Consider the following 19169-nt stretch of genomic DNA (forward strand, 5'->3'; position numbering starts at 1 on the left):
TAGACAGAGTTAACTAGCTCAAATGCAAAGAGGCTGTCTACCTGACATTCGTGTTTGAGGGCCATCTGACACCGGTTGTTTCCCATCAACAAAACACACGAAAATTGACATGGGTGGAAATTGGGTGTTTCAGATGAAGTTCACACCTGAAATTTTTTTGTCATCTGATTCACGTTTACTTGACAGCATAAACTGATGTAACTGACACAAATTAGAAAAAAATGACACTGTCAACACACTCGACTGATAGTTAAGATAACTGTAAAAACAGAGCTGAAAACACCATTCATGATCGAAGCAGTGCTAAGATACAAACAGATTATGAATTCTGTCATAAAGAGGTGCCATAGTAGTATAGTACTGATGGACACAGAAAATGACCCAGATTCTAGGACACTGACTCAAACATAAAAACTATCAAACTTCATTATAAAATCGAAACCCCACGCTTGCACTTCTACTCATCAGGCTTGCGGATGTGAGAGACAGGAGGCATCATTGACAGGGTGGTTGTTGTCCCAATCAGAAATGCAAAGGAAAGATCCCCTTGATGCACCTTGTAGCCAACAATTCTGTACTCAAACTCTTTGCACTTGCTCAACTGATGAACAAGCAGCATATTATTTCATCCTTCCTACAAACAAGAGACTGTTTTTAATACAAAAAAGATCCTCAAAATGACAGTATCAGAACACCAAGCTGACGGTTAGATGACTACTGTAAGAACAATGTGCATGATCAGAAAAGTGCATAGTGGAGACAGACCATAGTAGTATTGATGCTAGTAACAAAATCACGTTTTGGTGCTAGAAGATTGACATGTTTACTCATTTGCTAGTATATATCAGACAAGAAAGATTACTAGCCATAGTATATAACAAAATCACTAGCCAATGGATGTGATGTCAGAGGGACAGTTTTTTCTTTTTGAAATAAAAGAGCCAGTTTATGTTAACCACTTCAGAGATATGGCACAAAATTTGTGCTGCTACCACACAAATAAATGGTGCAGTTTTCTCCTCATTATAGAAAACACATTTATTTCATAAAGGTAATACTCAGTGCCTTGTAGTAATTTGTGCTGGTGCCCTTGTTCCAGCCGTCCTTCCCTAGCTTTTTCCAACCTTCATCCCAAATTAAACAAAATCCTTTTATGGATGAACAGAAAAATAAGAGGAATTGAAAATTCAGCATGAGAATCATCTAGACCGGGAGGAGGAAGGGAGATCTTACACTTGGCGCACACCATCGCCGCAACCACTTGCACTGACTCCTCTTTGTTCTTGTGGAGGGGGTTGGGGGATAGGATGACAACGAGAGGGAAGAAGAGGTGAGAACGGAGCGCCGATAACAGTTGATTCACCGGCGGTTGGTGGCAGCAGCACACAAGCGGGCGGCGGCGCGCAAGACGGCGACGCCATGGGCGCACTCTCTTCTCGATCTCAGCTTGGACGCCCTCTCTCCCCTTCCCCTGTCCCCTGGGATGCAAGCGGGGCGGGGCGGCGCCTGCGAGGAAGGAGAGGAGGGGGCCGCGTCGGCGGCAAGGAGGAGGAGGAGGAGGGGGCCGCGGCGTCGTTCCGACCATAGCCAGGAAGGAGGACGAGGCGGCGCAAGTGAATCTTGCGGAGGCGGCGCAGGCAAGCGGTGGAAGCCTTCTCTGGTTTGTTTTTGCGGGCTTTGCGGCGCCGCTGGCTCTCGCGGGCTGGCCGCGCAAGCCCGTTTCACTCTCGCGGGCTGCTATGCGGCGTATTGCGGGTATGCGGTGCGGGTTTGCCCAGCGGGTTGGCGGCTGAGCCCGGCCCGCTTGCATCCCTAGAAGCAGGCTAGCTCCAGCCTCCAGCAGCAGAGCATTGGTGGTACTGCGAACAGACGTGGCCATTCCCTGCAGTAGCATTTTAGCGTAAAAGCTCCCGCACCGACCTTCTCTATCCCGCACGCTACAACCCCGCTCAGCTCCTTTTCCTCTATATTTAGCGCAAGATCGGACTCCCGCTATCCGAGCCACGCGGCAGGGCGCGGGCCCCTTTCCTCCTCCCGCGCTCCCCTTGTCCCCTGCGCGGCTGCGCGTGCTCCGCATCCGCCTAGCCGCGCCTCCGGCCCACCTCGGCGAGCTCCGCCCCGCCTCCGGCCTGGGTGAGCTTAGGCACTGGCCGTCTGGCCCCATCCGTCCCGCCTCGGCGAGCTCCGCCTAGCCGCGACTCCAGCCCACCCCACGCCGCCGCAATCTGACGGCCGTGCGCTCTGCCGCCGCGCCTCCGCCCGAGTTTAAACCGGATAAGATCCAGTTGAAATCAGAACTGGGATAACGCTGGAGAGGAGAAGCTATCAACTGCCGACCGTGGCAATGGCAAAACAACAGTGGTGCTGATGCGGCATCCCTTGTCTGTGCTTCGAACCAACTCTGATGGCATCGTTCCGGTGTCCCGCCATTCGATCTAAGTTTTATATGAATCATTACGTAGGGCACCTTGGTCGCCTTTGCTACTTTGTCCCCCTTTCAAATATTCAACCACCTCCAACGACGTCAAGCTCCCACAGTCCCACTCTTTTTTTTTATTGAAGACCAGTGCCACTCTTTTGCCTGATCTTTGCGTTGCCTGTGATTTTCACGTGGGTCCGTCACCTTCGCCATCGATGGCTTGCGTCGTTGGCTCTGGTGGTGGGGACGGAGAGGGGCTCGGCTACTACTTGGGACCTTGTGCCTTTTGGTCGTACCCACCTAGAGCTGAAAGTTGGGCCGTGCCGGGCTGGCACGGCACGGACCCATCGTGCTTCGGCCTGAACCGTGCCGGGCCGACAAGGTACGGAATTTTACCGGGTCGTGCCGTGCTGGGCCTAAGACCTGAAACCACGGCCCCGCACGGACCAAAAGCACGTCGGGCCATCTTCGGGCCGTGCCAGCCCAAGCACGGCCCACAGATCATGAATACCACCATTTGAAAGGTTTTTTTTTCCATATTCTCAATCAGTAAATCATGGCATAATAAGTCTCAACAAATACATCACTCAGTTCCATTTAAAAACATACAATTCTGTATTCAACTCTTTTCTCACATCAAAATAATGATCACAAAGCAAATGATAGACTATTAAAAACAAAGACAAAGACAATTTGAGGGGAACTAAGCAGGATGTAGGATAACTAACCTGTGCTTAGAAAAAGTTTCAGCAATTAACCAAATATAGTCGATAACTAAGCAGGATGTAGGATAGTAATCGGGCCTGCCTGTCAGGCCGGCGCCGTGTGTGGTCCTGTGTGCGGATCCTTGACAGCACCGCTTGCGGATCCTGCTCCATCCGCTTGCGGCGGGCGGCGCCTGTCGAGGGCTCGACCACTCGAGGCGTCGACGGTGGGCGGCGGCCGTCGAGGGCTTCTTGCCTCCCTGGATGCACGCTCGACGACGTCCCTTCCTCCCTGTACTTGAAGCCGGTCGACGACGTACCTGGAGGCCTGGATCCGCCATGCGCCCGCCCGACGCCCCTGGTCGCCGCCGGTGCCGCTGTGCATCGCCGTCGCCGCCGCCTGCGCCGATGTGGCTCGATGGAGGGGAGAGCGAGTAGGGTTAGGTTGGTACTGAGCCAAGAGATTTGGGGGTTGGGGTGTTGGGCAGTAATCTGGCCGAGGGCGGGCTTTTCCCATGCTTTTTCGTGCCGGGCCGGCCCAGGCACGGCCCAGTACACCGTGCCGTGCCGGGCGGCACGATGGGCCGAAATCTCAGGCACGGCCCAGCCTGCCCTTCGTGCCGTGCCAGCATGGCCCAGTTGTTTTCGTGCTGGGCCGGGCTTCGTGCCCAGGTTTTCGGGCCGTGCTCGTGACAGCCCATTAAGCACGGCCCAGATTTACAGCTCTATACCCACCAAACCTGCTGGAGCGGGAGTTGTTGAGGCGGCGGCGATCAAAGCTGAAAGCCGGCGATCGCGGGCCGTCCCCACCCGGCCACCCGCTCGCGAATCCAACGCCCCGGCAGGCCGCGGCCGCGTCAAACTCGAACCCCCTCGCGATCCGAGTCCCCCACCCCACCGACCCAGCAGCCCGTCCACCCACCACCACCACCAGTCCACCACAGCGCGCGGGACGGGACGGGCCGTGACCCACATGCCCGCCCCGCTTTCCTCCGGGCCCACCGTGCAGTGGCACGCACGGTCCACGTTTATTCCCAAAGCCGCCTGCACCCTGCAGTGCCGGCTGGCCTCTCTCTCTCCGCTTCAGAGTAAGGGGCGTTTAGTTCCAAAAAATTTTCACCTCGAAATTTGTATTTTTCTTTTTGGACACATACATAGAGTACTAAATATAATTATAAATATAATTAGACAATAAAATTAATTACACAGTTTATATGTACACGACGAGACAAATCTTTTGAGCCTAATTAGTGCATAATTAGCCATAAGTGCTACATTAACCCACATGTGCTAATGATGCGGTCAAAGGTCTCAAAAAATTCGTCTCGCGGTTTCCAAGTGAGTTCTGAAATTAGTTTTTTAATTAATATCCAAAAAACCCTTCCGACATCTGGTCAAACAGTTGACGTGACACCTAAAATATTTTTGTTTGGGAATTAAACGGCCCCTTAAAATAACCAACGGAGTGCCGGCTGGAAGCCAATGTGGCGGAGAGTGAAAGATGAAGCGAGCGCCTAGCACATCGCCCGCTCGGAGCCGGTGAAATGGCTGATTTGTGTCACTGCAATGTGTTAATATGTATTAATGGCCACTAGGGCCGTGTTTGGATGTGGAGGGGTAAATTTGCCCCAAGGCAAATGTTTGATTCCAACCATTTTCCCCCAACAAATTTACCCCATAAAGGTGTTTGGATTAGGGGTAAATATGGCTACAAATAACATTTAATGGTCAGGTAGTTAGGCTGCCAGGGGGATGGCGCCAACAGCAGCAGCCAAGGGGATGAGCAGAACCACAGACACAAGAGTTCAAGAACGCCGCGAGCCCGCGACCTCGCCGGGTTGACGGCCAGCGTCTCGTCCGGGTGCAGCTCCAGCTCCGTGGCTGGGTCGGCGGCGAGCTGCGGAATGGGAGGTTGAGGGAGCCGGCGAAGGCGCGGAGACGGTCGCCGGTGCGGAGGAGCACGTCGCGGTCGGGGCCGGCGGCCGTGGATCCGGACCTCGGGCGGACCGAGATCGGGGTCCGCGTGGACGGCGATGGGCTGCAGGAGCGGACGGCCGATGCGCGGGAGGGGGACGGTGGCGGTGGATCTGTGGAGACGGGCGGTGGTGCGGGAGGGGGGCGGTGGCGGTGGATCTGTGGAGACGGGCGGTGGTGCGGGAGGGGGGTGGCGGAGGATCTGGGGAGACGGGCAGCGCGGGAGGGGGGGCGGATGCGGGACGGGCGGCGCGGGACGGGGGCGGATGCGGGACGGCGCCGCGGGAGGGGGGGGCGCGCGCGGGAGGGGGCGGATGCGGGACGGGCGGCGCGGAGGGGGGCGGATGCGGGACGGGCGGCGCGGGAGGGGGCGGATGCGGGACGGGCGGCGCGGGACGGGGGCGGATGCGGGGGACGGGCGCCGCGGGAGGGGGGCGGCGGCGCGGGAGGGGGGCGGATGCGGGACGGGCGGCGCGGGAGGGGGGCGGCGGCGCGGGAGGGGGGCGGATGCGGGACGGGCGGCGCGGGAGGGGGGCGGATGCGGGACGGGCGGCGCGGGAGGGGGGCGGATGCGGGACGGGCGGCGCGGGAGGGAGGCGGATGCGGGACAGGCGCCGCGGGAGGGGGGCGGATGCGGGACGGGCGCCGCGGGAGGTGGGCGGACAGGACAATAATGGATCTACTTTTTGGTGGGTCCAAGACAAAATTTACCCCAATTTGACACCCAAGATGGGGTAACGGAAAATTGTGAGGTAAAACATTTATCCCAACAGTTTTTACCCCTTGTTTGGATGTTTGAGGTAAAAAGTAGATATTTTTACCCCTTTTACCTCTCCATCCAAACATGGCCTAGGTCCGGTGAAATGGCTGATTTGTGTCACTGCAATGTGTTAATATGTATTAATGGCCACTAGGTCCGCCGGCACCGGGCGAATACTACTGTATCCTTGCTCTCATCAACAGTCTAGTCCACTCTCTCGCGCCTCTTTTCCTGCACACCCCTCCAACTTTCTCTTATTTTTATCCATTTGTTTATTCTCGCTTTTCCTTTTCTCCTCCTCCCTCCTCTCTCTTCTTCCGCCACCTCCATTTCGTCCCTGAGAATCCCCTGATCCCTCCAGGAGCGAGCTCGGCTCGGTCTTCCCGGTCCCCTTCTCGAGGCGAGGCGGCTGCTTCCCGCAGTCTCCGGCTTGGCTGCCAGCCGCATTCGTCGGATCCTCTCCGCCGTCCGCGCAAGCAACCCCTCCAGGCCTCATTCCACACTGATACAAGCCAGCCAAGCCACCCTGGATCGGAGGAAGGAGCTCTTCCTCCCCTCGCCTGCCGTGGGCAGCAGATCCGCACGGACCTCTGCCTGGTCTCATTCCTTCGTCGTCTTCTCGGTAAGGGAACCATCCCATGCTTGCTTCCATCAGGAGCTTGCTCCAGTTTTGACTTCTCTCTGCAGAATAGGGACGTTTCGTTTGCTTGCGATGAGCCATCAAATCCAAACCTCCCGTTGTTTGCATAGGGCAGTGCAGCCACTTTGCTGTATGCAAGATTACTAGTAGCCACTACTTTATTTTTCGTAAAAATCCCCCATGTCATAAGTCCACTCCTGTAGCCTCATTGTAGATCTGTGCAAAATGCCGCCTCCTCTTCTCCCCGCAAATTTCGAGGAGACAATAGGATCTTGCTTGTTGCGTGGCCATGTAATTTGGACTTAGATTAGGAATCTCAATGCTTCTGGTACTACTACAGCTCCTGTTTTTATAGGACATACCTCCAAGTTTGAATGATGGTTCTGGACTTTCAGTCTTGTTGCAGCATCACGAGACAAATCAAGATACTAGTGCTATGGTTAGTGACTGTATCATTTATTCGTCATGTTTGGTGACAGTGTAAATGGTTCACATAGTCAGTGAGCACTAGGTCCGAGCATATTCTAGTGAGGAAGACCATTAGCAACTGCAAATGGCAACCAATAATCATGCTTCTTACAAAACAGTATGTTGGTTGGCATTTTATCTTAAAATTCTCTCAACAAATGTCCTGGCCCTTTATTGCGGACCTGTGCTGAAACTAGATCACTATCAGGCCAATGAAGATTTTACCCACGACACATTGCTTTGCTGATCCTGTGATCATTGACTCTAATGCATGTTTTATTGATACTGCAGCATGCTTCTTGAGAACCTTTTTGTGTGACGTCAAATTAGCAGTTGAAGATAATCGACATCGTATTCAGTTTATACCATTTTGGCCCTTTGGTGTTCTGCATCAGATTTGCAGCAACCTGCACAGATTCAGTTCATGGTGGCTGGATGAGCAGCTGAAATGCTACTGGCCGTGGAGGGAGGAGGGTTTTTCTCATCATCAGCATCAGGATATAGTCATGGCCTTGCTCTCTTGCTGCTTGGACGGAAAAGTGAAGAGAAGCACGACAATGGATCTCCATGCAGTCATTACCGACTAGTAGGTCAAGAAGCTGAGCATGAATGCCCAGTGCCTTCAGGGAAAAATGATGTTCCTGGTAAATGTGCTTCCTTTATCTGCTTTGGCTGCACGCCTGCTAAGCTTGTGGGGGCATCTCCACCAAAATTGGGTTCAAGTAACATCCCAGGGAGTTCTTCAGAACCACCATCCAGCTCATCAACTGGGACTGCAACAACTAATGGTTCCATCAATGGAAGTGGGAGAAAAGGTTGTCTTAAGAACAACCTGAGAAGGGATTCTTCAGAGCGTTCAACATTAAGTTGTAGTGTGGAGCCGCGCGAGTCACTGGAGGAGGTGCAAACCTTGAGATCTGGTATGGAGCGGAGAAAAGTTCAGTGGACTGACACATGTGGGAAGGAACTTTTCGAGATAAGAGAATTCGAAGTCAGGTAATGTTTTGTCATTGCTTCTAGAATCTGAACTTTTCCTTGCCTCTGTCACCTTAGTTGCTTGCGTCATCAATTTCATGTTCATCATAGTATGTACTAGTACCTTTCCTTGATGTGTGGCAGTCACCAAAATATGCCTGCTCTAGCTCATCAAAGCAAGCTTGGGTACAATATCAAGTAACTCAGCTTTCATCTGTAGTTTTTTTCTTGGCTGAACTATTTGTTTCTTACCTGCTTGTGTAATTGAATGGCACTCTTAAATATGATTCTTTTCCTATGAGACTAAAAATATTTGGTTGCTGGCATTGACACAAATGATCTTTTTCTGCCATCCTTGTTCAAAATCTCTCATTCTTTTAGATACTGAATTTGCGGTACAATGATGTTGTTTTTCTCATATTTCCAAGTAGGAGCTCTCTGGACATGTCCTATTTATTCTGCTTTCCTTGTTGGTATTATTTTTTATGTGTTACTGTCTGATCATTGATGATTGATTTATGTTTAAACAGCGATGATGGCCTGTCTGAAGATGATCTAGAAAATGAGGGTTTCAGGAAATGCGAGTGTGTGATTCAGTAATCTTGGCGTCTGCAAAGTGGCTTGGCCAAGACAGTGGAGTGGCCCACGGGATGTTGAAGCTCTGGTTGGCCTGATCACGACAAGATGAAGATGCACAGCTGCTGGCTTTGTGGCAATCAAGCCAAACTGATACTCAAGGAGGATTTTGGGGACATATTATTATTTTGTAATACTTTGGTTCTCATGTTGAGTTAGTGCACATAATGTCTAGGGCTACAATTTTGCAGTCGTTTATTACTTTTCATCTTTGAGTTTATGTAACGTCTCGTTCATTCAGTAGTGGCTGAGGATGTTGTATTGTTATCTTGCTACCGTTCTGTTTTTTCTGTTGATATATGATTATGCCGCGGCATGAGATGAACAGGTGGTATAGCTGATCTGCAAAGGTCACGTGCGTGCTACGACTATCCTTGGGCTCTAGTAGGACCAAATCAAGGTGCGTGCCATGGCATTAGAGTTTATAGATAGATACTAATGTGAGACACCGGAGAAAGAGGTGTACCCTTTTTTTTTGAGAGGGAGAAAGAGGTGTAGCTAAATATGAACAACTTGCACGCACTAGTTCACCAACCTTGTACAGTGTGATCTTAATTTTAAGAGGCATAGGTGTTCGATGTTTGAGGATAAATTTGGCGCCCATAGCTAATCAAATTTGCTTAGCCTTGTGAATTGGCAAGCCGTATATGTACAACCAGATCTCTTGTAGTTGTAGCACAGAAGATTACTCTCCCCCACCGAACCTGTCATTTGTGAAAGCAGTGATTGAATAGTGCACATGTAGACACACCACGCAGTTCATTTCACACCCAGTAGCTGTCAGTGGGATTCCCATGCGGACATATCTAGCCGATTCATATAACCTGCTGGCTGCTGGCTCACCCCTGCCCAGTTACCATTCTGTGGTTCGAGAAGATTGCCTCTCTAGAACGTTGTCACGTCGCGCAGAACACTGGAGAGCCTGCGCGGGAGGTGCGGTGCGCATCGATGGGTATCGTTAGCGTACACTATTAAGCGTACTACAATTAGTTCATTACCACCGATTATTGTGGCCTCGTGTTGTTAACCTGTATCCATGCTCTCCAAGCCACATGGAGTACTTACTGCTGCTGCTGCCAGACCTGCCGATAATGAAAGCAGGCGGCAAGCCGGCAACAGAGACACACCACTCGTGCCGTTGCTGGTGGAGAGGTTGGACCGCGAGGAAGAGAGGGAAACCACGTGCACGCCGCTGGCGCCGGCGCCGCCTCCCTCTCTTTCCTTCTCGTCGGGTCCCAGCGGCAGCGCCGTCAAATAACTGCGCGCGCCCGTGCACACCCGCCGCGTTGCTGTGCTCCTATTCGTGCCAGACACCTCCTACCAGCCCGCGGGCGCAGGCGTCAACGCGATGGATCCCCTTCTCTTTCCGGGCTAGTTGGATCCAGACATCCAGCGAATGGAGCGCCGGCACATGTCCCCGGCACGCGCGTACGGACGCCTATCTAGATCGCTGCAACAGTTGCTCGACAGCAACGCGCACCCATTCTCCTGCGGATCCTGTGCCTGCGTAGGCACGAGGTTGACACGGTGATTCAAGACGAAAGAGGGATGGCGAATTCGCTTGCTTGATTGCTTTACCCTCAAGTTGCTGAGCCAATGGGACGGGCATGCATCCAAGCTGACCGAAGGACAGGAGCTTTGATGGGCCGGGTGCCGAACAGCCGATATTTGAAAATACATGCGTTATACTATGTCCTTGAATTGTAGATCATTTTGCCAGATCTAAATATATATTTGATATGCATCTAAATATATGATACGTCTAAATACATAAGCAACATCTATGCATCTAGATTTGCCAAAACGATATACAATTTGTAACTGAGGTAGTATATCTTAATGCAAATAGTTATGTATTGAATGAGAATATTTTTTAGGAAGAATATTAGAATGGGAAAAGTCCGAATTACACCCTCGAACTATCGCAGAAGTCTGATTTTCAACCTTCAACTACAAAACCGGATAATATAGGCCATTCAACTATCGAAACCATGCAAATTTGAACCTTGGGGTGGTTTTCAAGGTGGTTTGTATTTTTAAAAAAGGTTAAAAATTCTAATTAGATCTAAAAAAATAAAATATAATTTATTTTAAATCAGAAAAATATGAAACTAGTATAAAAAATTTTCAAAAATTTGACATATCTATTATTGCTCTATTTGAAGCTTAGTTATTCAAAAATAATAGGCTTAACTAACAGCAAACAAATATTATAAAAATAAAAAATTTTGATCTGAATTACAGAGATGTATCATGGCTGTAGATAGGTTACATTTTTAGAAAACTTTTGATACCCCTTTCATATTTTTTTTGATCTAAAATGAATTACTTATGAATATTTAAGTTTAAATTTGAATATTTTTAATTCTCAAAAAATGTAAAATCACCTTGGAAACCACCCCAAGGTCCAATTTGCACGGTTTTGACAGTTGGATGACCTATGTTATCCGGTTTTGTAGTTAAAGGTTGAAAATCGGACTTCTGTGATAGTTCGGAGGAGTAAAATGGACTTCTCCCTATTAGAATATATAAGATAATAACACCGGCATTTTCGAAAATGATGGCCCTGTTTGTTGCATCTTTAGACCAGGGATCGTGGCATTTAAAAACTCTAGCTGAAACAAACATCAATATTTTTTTCTTAAAACCTATAATCGAGCATTTCATATTCTACAATCCAACAATCAGTCCCCACCATCTTTTTATAGTTTTTTTATCTATTATCTTAAAGGCAGTCCGTAAACAACAATCCTATACTTACCGATGATCCGGATTGTCTTTACCGTTTGCTTTGACTTTTAGCCCCTTCTCAAACAAAGTTAGTATATATATACTCTCTCAAGTAACAAATACCTAAGCATGTGGTGTTTATTTGGACATTGTACATGGTCTTCTAAACACTGTTTGGAGTCATACTGTCCTCGAGCGACATTTATAAAAGGGAAAAGTCTAGTTTACACCTTTAAACCGTCACAAAAGTACAATTTTCCACCTTCAACTACGAAACCGGATAACAGAGACCATCCAACTATTCAAACCGGATAAATTTAGCCCTTTAGGTGGTTTTGAAGGTGATTTTTCATTTTGTGAGAATTAAAATATTCAATTTTTAAATAAAAAATTCATAAGTAATTCATTTTAAATCAAAAAATTATGAAATGGGCATTAAAAGTTTTCTAAAAATGTAACCTATCTATTAGCACAATACTTTTCAATTATTCAAATCTAATTTTTTATACACATAATATTTGTTTGCTTGTAGTTATAACTATGATTTTTGAATAAATAAGATCAAATGGAGTAATAATAGATAGGTAACATTTTTTAGCAAAATTTTGGTACTACTTTCATATTTTTCTGACTTAAAATGAATTAGTTTTGATTTTTTTAGATCTAATTAGATATTTTTATTTTCTTTAGAAAAATGCAAACCACCCCAAGAGCTAAATTTGCCAGATTTCAACAGTTGGATGACCTATATTATTTGGTTTTGTAGTTGAAAGTTGAAAATCGAATTTTTGCGATAGTTCGAGGGTGTAAATCGGACTTCTCCCTTTATAAAATATAGCCCCCCCCCCCCACACACACACACAATTTTTGGACACAAATCAAGTAATCAACTTAGCGTACACAAAGTAATCTGCAATAGAAATTAGACTGATTGGGTTAATTAAGACATCCTGGAAACGTCACGCTGTCACGAGTTGCCGTGACTCATGTGACAGCGACAAAAATTAAAGGCCGGCCGGGACCAATTGTTAATGCAACGAAAAGTTAAGTTTTGGAGGCATTTGATGGATATATGGTATGGTAGACAACAATTTGGCCACTTGTGACATATGCCTGAGGCAGACGGCCGGATCTGTTGAAATGCATACATCTTGTGGCCAGCCGTTAGCTTGCTAGTCTAGTTTTTGTGGCTCTCCCTCGCACATCAAACCTTGTTGTTGTTGCAGCCTAGCTACGTTGTGCTAATGACTGAGCTTTCAAGCTCTGTTTCTTGCTTATCCTCTTATCTCCATCGGTGTTCGTTTTCCTTTTTTCTTTTTTTGGAGAAAACAAGACTCGTACATCTGACGTTTTCCTTTTTCATTTCTAAATAAAAAAAACTCACACTCTTATATGAACACATAACAGATACTAGAAGACAGCAGCCATGGATCTCTGATGTGCCTATTTCTCTGCAGAAATATATAGCAACCAGATAGATATTCAGGCAGCGTTTAGTTCCCAAAAAAATTTGTGCAGTATCCATCACATCGAATTTTCAGACGCATGCATGGAGCATTAAATGCAGTTAAAAAAATTAACTAATTACATAGTTTAATTGATTAGGATGAGATGAATCTTCTAAGCCTAATTAATTCATGATTGGATATTAATTATCAAATAACAATGAAATGTGCTACAGTACTCAAACCCAAACTTTTCACCAACTAAACACCCCCTCAGATTAGGCAAGTTAAGCATTCAGTTAAGATGCCGTCAGATGTTGCTGATAACTACTCCAAATCAACCACCATGAGCCAGCCAGGGTTGGGCAATTCGTTTCTCGACGCAAAAAACAAAAGCAAATTGGTAATGGCTGTGTTTAGTTGTCTCCAAAGTTTAAAATCCAAAAAAACAATTCTCCATCAAATCAAACTTGCGGTACATGCATGGAGTACTAAATATAGATAAAATCAAAAACTAATTGTACAGTTTGGTTCTAATTTACGAGACGAATGTTTTGAATCTAATTAATTAATGATTGAACAATAATTATCAAATATAAACGAAAGTACTATAATGTGCTACAATGTATTTTGGCACTCCAAAATAGAGAACTAAACATAGCCAATAATCCGGTGACAGACGATGACGGGCCACTAGCTAGCTAGTCTTCTTCCTGTGATTTTTCTGACTTTGCACCTACCGGCTACCACTGCAAGTCTGCAACCAGTGCTTGTGGTTGGCAGTTGTGCTGCGATGCTACACGACAATGCAGCACTTTCTGGGGAGTGTGGCGGAATCTCTCGGCAGCGCTCGCCGCCGTTTGGATGGATGCTTCCTTTCTTTTTTCTTGCTCGAACTTGAGAGCGACGGGCAGCGATTAAAACAAGCAGGGGCAGCAGGCAGGCTTATTATTAACCGGTGCCCGCTCCGGTCGGTTATTGGGTTGTTGTTTTTTTCACACGCTGACACGCCGGGCGGCCTCCTCGGCCGCTATAAATACACCGCGGCTATCCAGCGGGCACAGACCGAGAGACTTGGCTGCTGTGAGCCCAAGCCAACTAGCAAAGCAAGCAATAATGCGGTGGTTCGCCAACGTGCGGGAGGTCGGCGGCGGCGACGCCACGGTGGTGCTCGCCCACGGCTACGGGTCCAACCAGGCGCTCTGGGACAAGCTCGTCCCCGCGCTCTCCCGGCGCAACAGGGTCATCCTCTTCGACTGGGACTTCACCGGCGGCGGCGGCGGCGGCGGCGGCGGCGCTGAGCATCAGGAGGCAGAGGAGGGGCGGTACACGTTCGGGAGGTTCGCCGACGACCTGATCGCGCTCCTGGACGACAAGGGGGTGCGGGGCGCCGTGCTGGTGGGCCACTCCATGTCCGCCATGGCCGCCTGCATCGCGTCCGTCCGTAGGCCCGACCTCGTCACCCACCTCGTCCTCCTCTGCGCGTCCCCCAGGTCAGCTAAACTAGCCACATATCACGCCGCCGTGTGCGTGTGCGTATGCGTGTGCATGCATCGTGTGTGCACAAGGCGTTGGGCGGTGGTGTGGTGGTGTTCGCGCCACAGCGAGATCCATCCACCACACCACATCACTCCATCAAGCAAACTTGTTGCGGCGCCGGCGCAAGGCTACCCCTCCGGCCGGGCGCGCCGCTCAATCTTTTTATTTTTGAAGGGATGGTATTTTTTTTTGGCCCAGTTCGTTAAGGGCCAACTCAGTTCTTGGGTGCTTGCAACCAAAGCATGCATGGGCATGATATGAACGTCTTATTAGACAGGAGGATGCATAACTTCCGGCCTCTAGCTGCCACTAACCAACAAGGATGCCTACAGTTAGTAGACGATGAAGAAGATAGCTGGCCATGTTTATTCCCAAAAATTTTCCTATAGTACCTATCACATCAAATCTTCGGACACATGCATGGAGCATTAAATGCAGTTTAAAAAGTAGTTAATTACACAATTTAACTATAAACAGCAAGATGAATCTTTTAAACCTAATTAGTCCATGATTAGACATTAATTGTTAAATAACAATGAAAATACTACAGTACCAAAACCCAAAAGTTTTCACGAACTAAACAAGGCCAAATTTCTGATATATATGAAAGTAAACTTGTCAAAATTAAAGCACGCAGGTCCTTTCGTTTTGACATAATTTTTTTTTGACGTAAACACGGGGGGGACGATGAGTCCCCACCTGAATTGGATTCCCATAGATGCCGGATTAACCGGTGATGGAAAGGTTTGGCGTGGAGCCGTTACAAGCGCAGTTCATGACAAAGAGTGCATGACTGCAGGAATAAGTTAGCACAAGCTAGGAGTGGGGGGAGTTTACATGACAAAACGAATTCTCCAGTAGTCGACATCACTACGCTGAGCAGGAGGCAGGCGCCAGCGCCAGAGCTCGGCAGCTTCACGGCAGGAAAAGAGGAGTTGTCATAGGCTTGGGTCTCGTCGACGGAACACCACGTCGTGCCGGTGCAGCCACAAGTTCCAGCAGCAGAGGAGGATCATGGTGGGTAGCGACCGAGACGGGGTGTCGGCTTGAGCTTCAATTTGCCAAAGGTCGGCAGCAGGGGGAATGCGGAGCGGATCCCATCCCATGTGGCGCCAGAAACTTTGAGTGATGGAACAGCCAAAAATCAGATGAGACGACGTCTCAACGGAGCACTTGCACAGCTCGCACACATCAGAGTCCAGGACGTTCTTCATCTTCAGGTTGGCCTTGCACTGAATGCGGTTTTGGAGGAGCAACCAGGCGAAGAACTTAACCTTGGGGGGGGGGCATGGTTCTTCCATATGAAGCCGGAATGTGCACATTTGTCTCCCGAATGCTGGTCACCAGGCGATGGCCAGCCGCTTCCAGCGGACTACTGCGCACATCCGTGCCGGCTGTCGGTGCCCAGGTGGAGAGCATGTTCTGGGCCGAGAGCAGTTCGATTCTAGCCTGGGGACTGAGGCGAGGCACAAGGGAGCTAGCCAGGCCATGTTGTGCCACTGCTTGGACTGATGCGCCGTGCTTCGCCACATGGCTGTAGAGCACGGGGAAGGTGGTGCAGAGAGGGGCGCCCCCAGTCCAATTGTCCTCCCAGAAGGCAGTGGTGGCACCGTCATTGACTGCCACATTTGTGATTTGCCGGTAGGCGGGAAGCAGCGATCGGAGGCCGTCCCAGTGCGTGCCGTCCATGTCGCCCTCCAGGGTGTGGATGTCGACGCGCGGGCGCACCTTGGAGGCCCAGGAGGACCCCAGGGGGTGGTGGAGGCGGTGGCGGAGCTTTATCAACAAGCAGTCGTTCTGGACACTGATCTGCTTGACACCAAGACCTCCCGCGCCACATTTGGATGTGCAGACTTTGTCCCAGGCGACCAGGCACTGTGAGCCGCGAACGGTGTCTTCACCAGACCACAAGAAAGCTCTGCAGCGCTTGTCAAGGGCGGCGACCGTGCCAGCGGGAAGAAGCAAAGCAGACATCAAGTGGGCAGGCATACATACCATCGAGGACGGAGTTGATGAGAACCAGGCGTTCTGACATAATATGAAAATTCGGTCCATCTTCATCGTCCTACCTTTTGATGCCTGTTTAGTTCATTTTACCATTTTACCTGTAAACGCAAAAAATTTTTGCATGAGAATCTTGCCAATTTGAAGTACTAAATAAAGTCTATTTATAAAATTTTTTGCACAGATGGGTTGTAAATCGCGAGACGAATCTAATGATGCTAATTAATCTATGATTAAGCAATAATTAGCTAACGGTTACTGTAGCATCACTGTTGCAAATCATGTATTAAGTAGGCTCATTAGATTCATCTCGCGATTTACAGCCCAACCATGCAAAAAGTTTTGTACATAGACTTCATTTAGTACTTCAAATTAGCAAGATTCCTTTTCACTTAAATGCGTTTACGGCTTTTTTGCATTTACGGGGTGGGATAAACAGAGCCTTAATTGCAACGTATGGCCTGTCGACGTCTCTCCATCACAGCATATACCAGTCTGTCCATGCACCAGTCGCGGTCTTTGCAGCGACTGGGAAGCCTCTAGAAATTAAGCAGCAGCCTTCGCTGACGCAAACAATACATATACTATCTATCCTGTCTCCATGTGAAGCGGCCTACATATTTAAAGTTTCGCGAAAAGAAGTGTGTATATTTTGTTTGAAGAAAGGGAAAAAATTTTTGACAAAAATTAATCGAATTATATATATGCGTGTTGAGTGGGCACAAGTTTTATCGATAGAGTGATATTGAAATTGCTTGTAAAACAGCAAAGATTTTATTTGTACCTGATAATGATGTCCTTAATAGTCAAAATCCACTTTCAAAGAATTTTGCATACCAAAGCATGACTTACATGGGTGGAACCAGGCAGCACGGCTTACTGCTCTGTCCCAACAGAGAATGCAATCCTGGGTATGTCCCTTCAAATTTTTTTTGAACATTATTTATCAATTAAATGAAAACGGGTGAGAAAGAAAATGAAATGCACAAACCGGGAAAAAAACCTGAGAGAAGAAAACGGGAAAGCTAAATTTCATTATTAAATTTATACTAATACCCTGCAGACAACACCCCGAAATGTGGCCCACCCACCTAATGGATCGCGATGAAGATTTCAGTTCAGTCATTCAGGGACAAGCATCACCCACGCACACGCATACTATTGATGATCTTGACGTCTTGTTCGCCGCAGTCTTGTGTTGTGCCTATGGTAGTTCATGGCCCTGCCTTTCACATCGTTCCGTCTTGTGCAAAGCAACATTTATTCAAGTTGATGTACAGTCCATGTCGTAACACGTCCACTGCGCTGCCATCCGTCTCTTCCATTGCTAGCCAGTAGGTTATTACTAGCTAGATACACGTAGCATCATTCACAAAATTTATTTGATCCTTACACGTACACGGTACACGTGTCGTCCATCCTCCACTGCTCAGGTACATCAACTCGCCGGAGGAAGGCTACGTGGGCGGCTTCGAGAGGGCGAGCATCGACGGCATGCTGGACTCCATGTCGTCGGACTTCGGCGGGTGGGTGAAGGGCTTCGTCCCCAACGCCGTGGGCGACGCGGCCTCGGTCCCGCCCGTGGAGGCGAGCTTCCTGGCCATGCACCCGGGCGTGGCGCTGGAGGTCGCCAGGATGATCTTCCTCGGCGACCAGCGGGGGGTCCTCGGCGCCGTGACCGCGCCGTGCACGATCGTCCAGGTGGCGGGGGACTTCGCGGCGCCGCCGATCGTGGCGGAGTACATGAGGCGCCGGATGACGGGCGCCGCGGCGGCGGACGTGGTGGTCATCGACTCGGTGGGCCACTTCCCGCAGCTCGTCGCGCCCCAGCAGGTGCTCGACGTACTCGAGGGCGTGATGCTGCGCCATGGCGGCGGCGGCGGCGAGGGTGAGCGCGGTGCCGTGGAGGAGCAGGAGGCCGACGGTGGCATCGATATCGCGGCGTAGCAGGTGGAAAGGAAGGCGACCGGTGACGCCGCCGGGGACTCGCTCGCTTTGATACGATGGTTTCCTGATGAATTGAATGAACGCATGGATCTTTGTACTCGCCGTGTGTTGCGTTGCACGCTTTTGAAAAAAAGGTGGTCAGAGACCTATATTTTGATGGCCATGTAAATTTGTGAAGTTCAATGTCCCTGCTGCACCTTCACTCCAACTTGCCGTTCAAATACCTCTTGGCCAACCACAGGACAAGTGCTTCTATGCTTGTTGTTTAGGAAATACGAAGGTGACCTGACATATCACGGTAACGCTGAATTTTCCGAAATGCAGAAGTGCAAAGTTTGTAGGCAACTAACCTGGCATCATGTTTGATGTTAATTAGCTTAAAAAGGTAAAACATTTGAGCTCAAAATAAATATGGAAAACCTGCACTTACAAGTATAGAATTCCAAATGGGCCAGGCACGATGGGCGGCCCGAAGCATGACACTAGCCCGACCCTAGGCATGATCCATCGGGCCGCGGGCTAGCCCCGCACGATGGGGTGTTAGTGCCTGGGCCGCCACTCCGGCCCATAGTGCCAGCCCGAAGCACGGCACGATAATGGGCCTGCCCGATAGCGGCCCGTGTCATTTAATGGCCCAGCAGCCCACCTCCTCTTTTCTCGTCTCCACCCACATATAAAATCATCAAACCCTAATTTCTCCACCCCACACCAGCCGCCTCTCCCTCTCCTCCAACCCTCCACATGCACGCCACCCGTCTACCGACCCCGGTCCAACCCCCGCGCCGGCCGCCGCCCGCGACGGCCGCCTCCGCCCGCGACGGCCGCCTCCGCCCGCGACGGCCGCCTCCGCCCTGGCCGCCGCCGACCCCGGCCACCGCCCGCGACGGCCGCCGCCGACTCGGCCGCCTCCGCCCCGGCCAACGCCGCC

General features: G+C 49.6%; 2 protein-coding genes and 1 long non-coding RNA gene across 5 annotated transcripts; 2 read left to right on the plus strand and 1 right to left on the minus strand.

Moving 5' to 3' along the window:
- Positions 1 to 225: 225 nt before the first annotated feature.
- Positions 226 to 1792, minus strand: LOC120664435. Its single transcript, XR_005670877.1, has 2 exons — positions 1234 to 1792; positions 226 to 1124 (listed from the first exon to the last, which is right to left on the minus strand). It is a non-coding gene; the product is annotated as an uncharacterized LOC120664435 (long non-coding RNA).
- Positions 1793 to 6073: 4281 nt separating this feature from the next.
- On the plus strand, positions 6074 to 8901 carry LOC120664437. Of its 3 annotated transcripts, XM_039943678.1 has the most exons (4): positions 6075 to 6479; positions 6853 to 6936; positions 7257 to 7961; positions 8471 to 8901. In XM_039943678.1, the coding sequence occupies exons 3-4, from the start codon at positions 7414 to 7416 to the stop codon at positions 8538 to 8540; spliced, it is 618 nt and encodes a 205-aa protein (XP_039799612.1). In that variant the 5' UTR covers positions 6075 to 6479; positions 6853 to 6936; positions 7257 to 7413; the 3' UTR covers positions 8541 to 8901. The 3 variants fall into 3 exon arrangements, with proteins under 3 accessions (XP_039799613.1, XP_039799612.1, XP_039799611.1); XM_039943679.1 differs by lacking the exon at positions 6853 to 6936 and having other exon boundaries at positions 6074 to 6479; positions 7361 to 7961; XM_039943677.1 differs by lacking the exon at positions 6853 to 6936 and having other exon boundaries at positions 6076 to 6479.
- Positions 8902 to 13830: 4929 nt separating this feature from the next.
- LOC120664438 (probable esterase KAI2) lies at positions 13831 to 18443 on the plus strand. The gene is made up of 2 exons (XM_039943680.1): positions 13831 to 14244; positions 17728 to 18443. Exons 1-2 carry the CDS (start codon positions 13868 to 13870, stop codon positions 18239 to 18241), a joined length of 891 nt encoding a protein of 296 aa, XP_039799614.1. The 5' UTR covers positions 13831 to 13867; the 3' UTR covers positions 18242 to 18443.
- The last annotated feature ends 726 nt before the right edge of the window (positions 18444 to 19169 follow it).

The sequence above is a fragment of the Panicum virgatum genome, chromosome 3N (genome assembly GCF_016808335.1).
Source record: "Panicum virgatum strain AP13 chromosome 3N, P.virgatum_v5, whole genome shotgun sequence".
NCBI lineage: Eukaryota > Viridiplantae > Streptophyta > Magnoliopsida > Poales > Poaceae > Panicum > Panicum virgatum.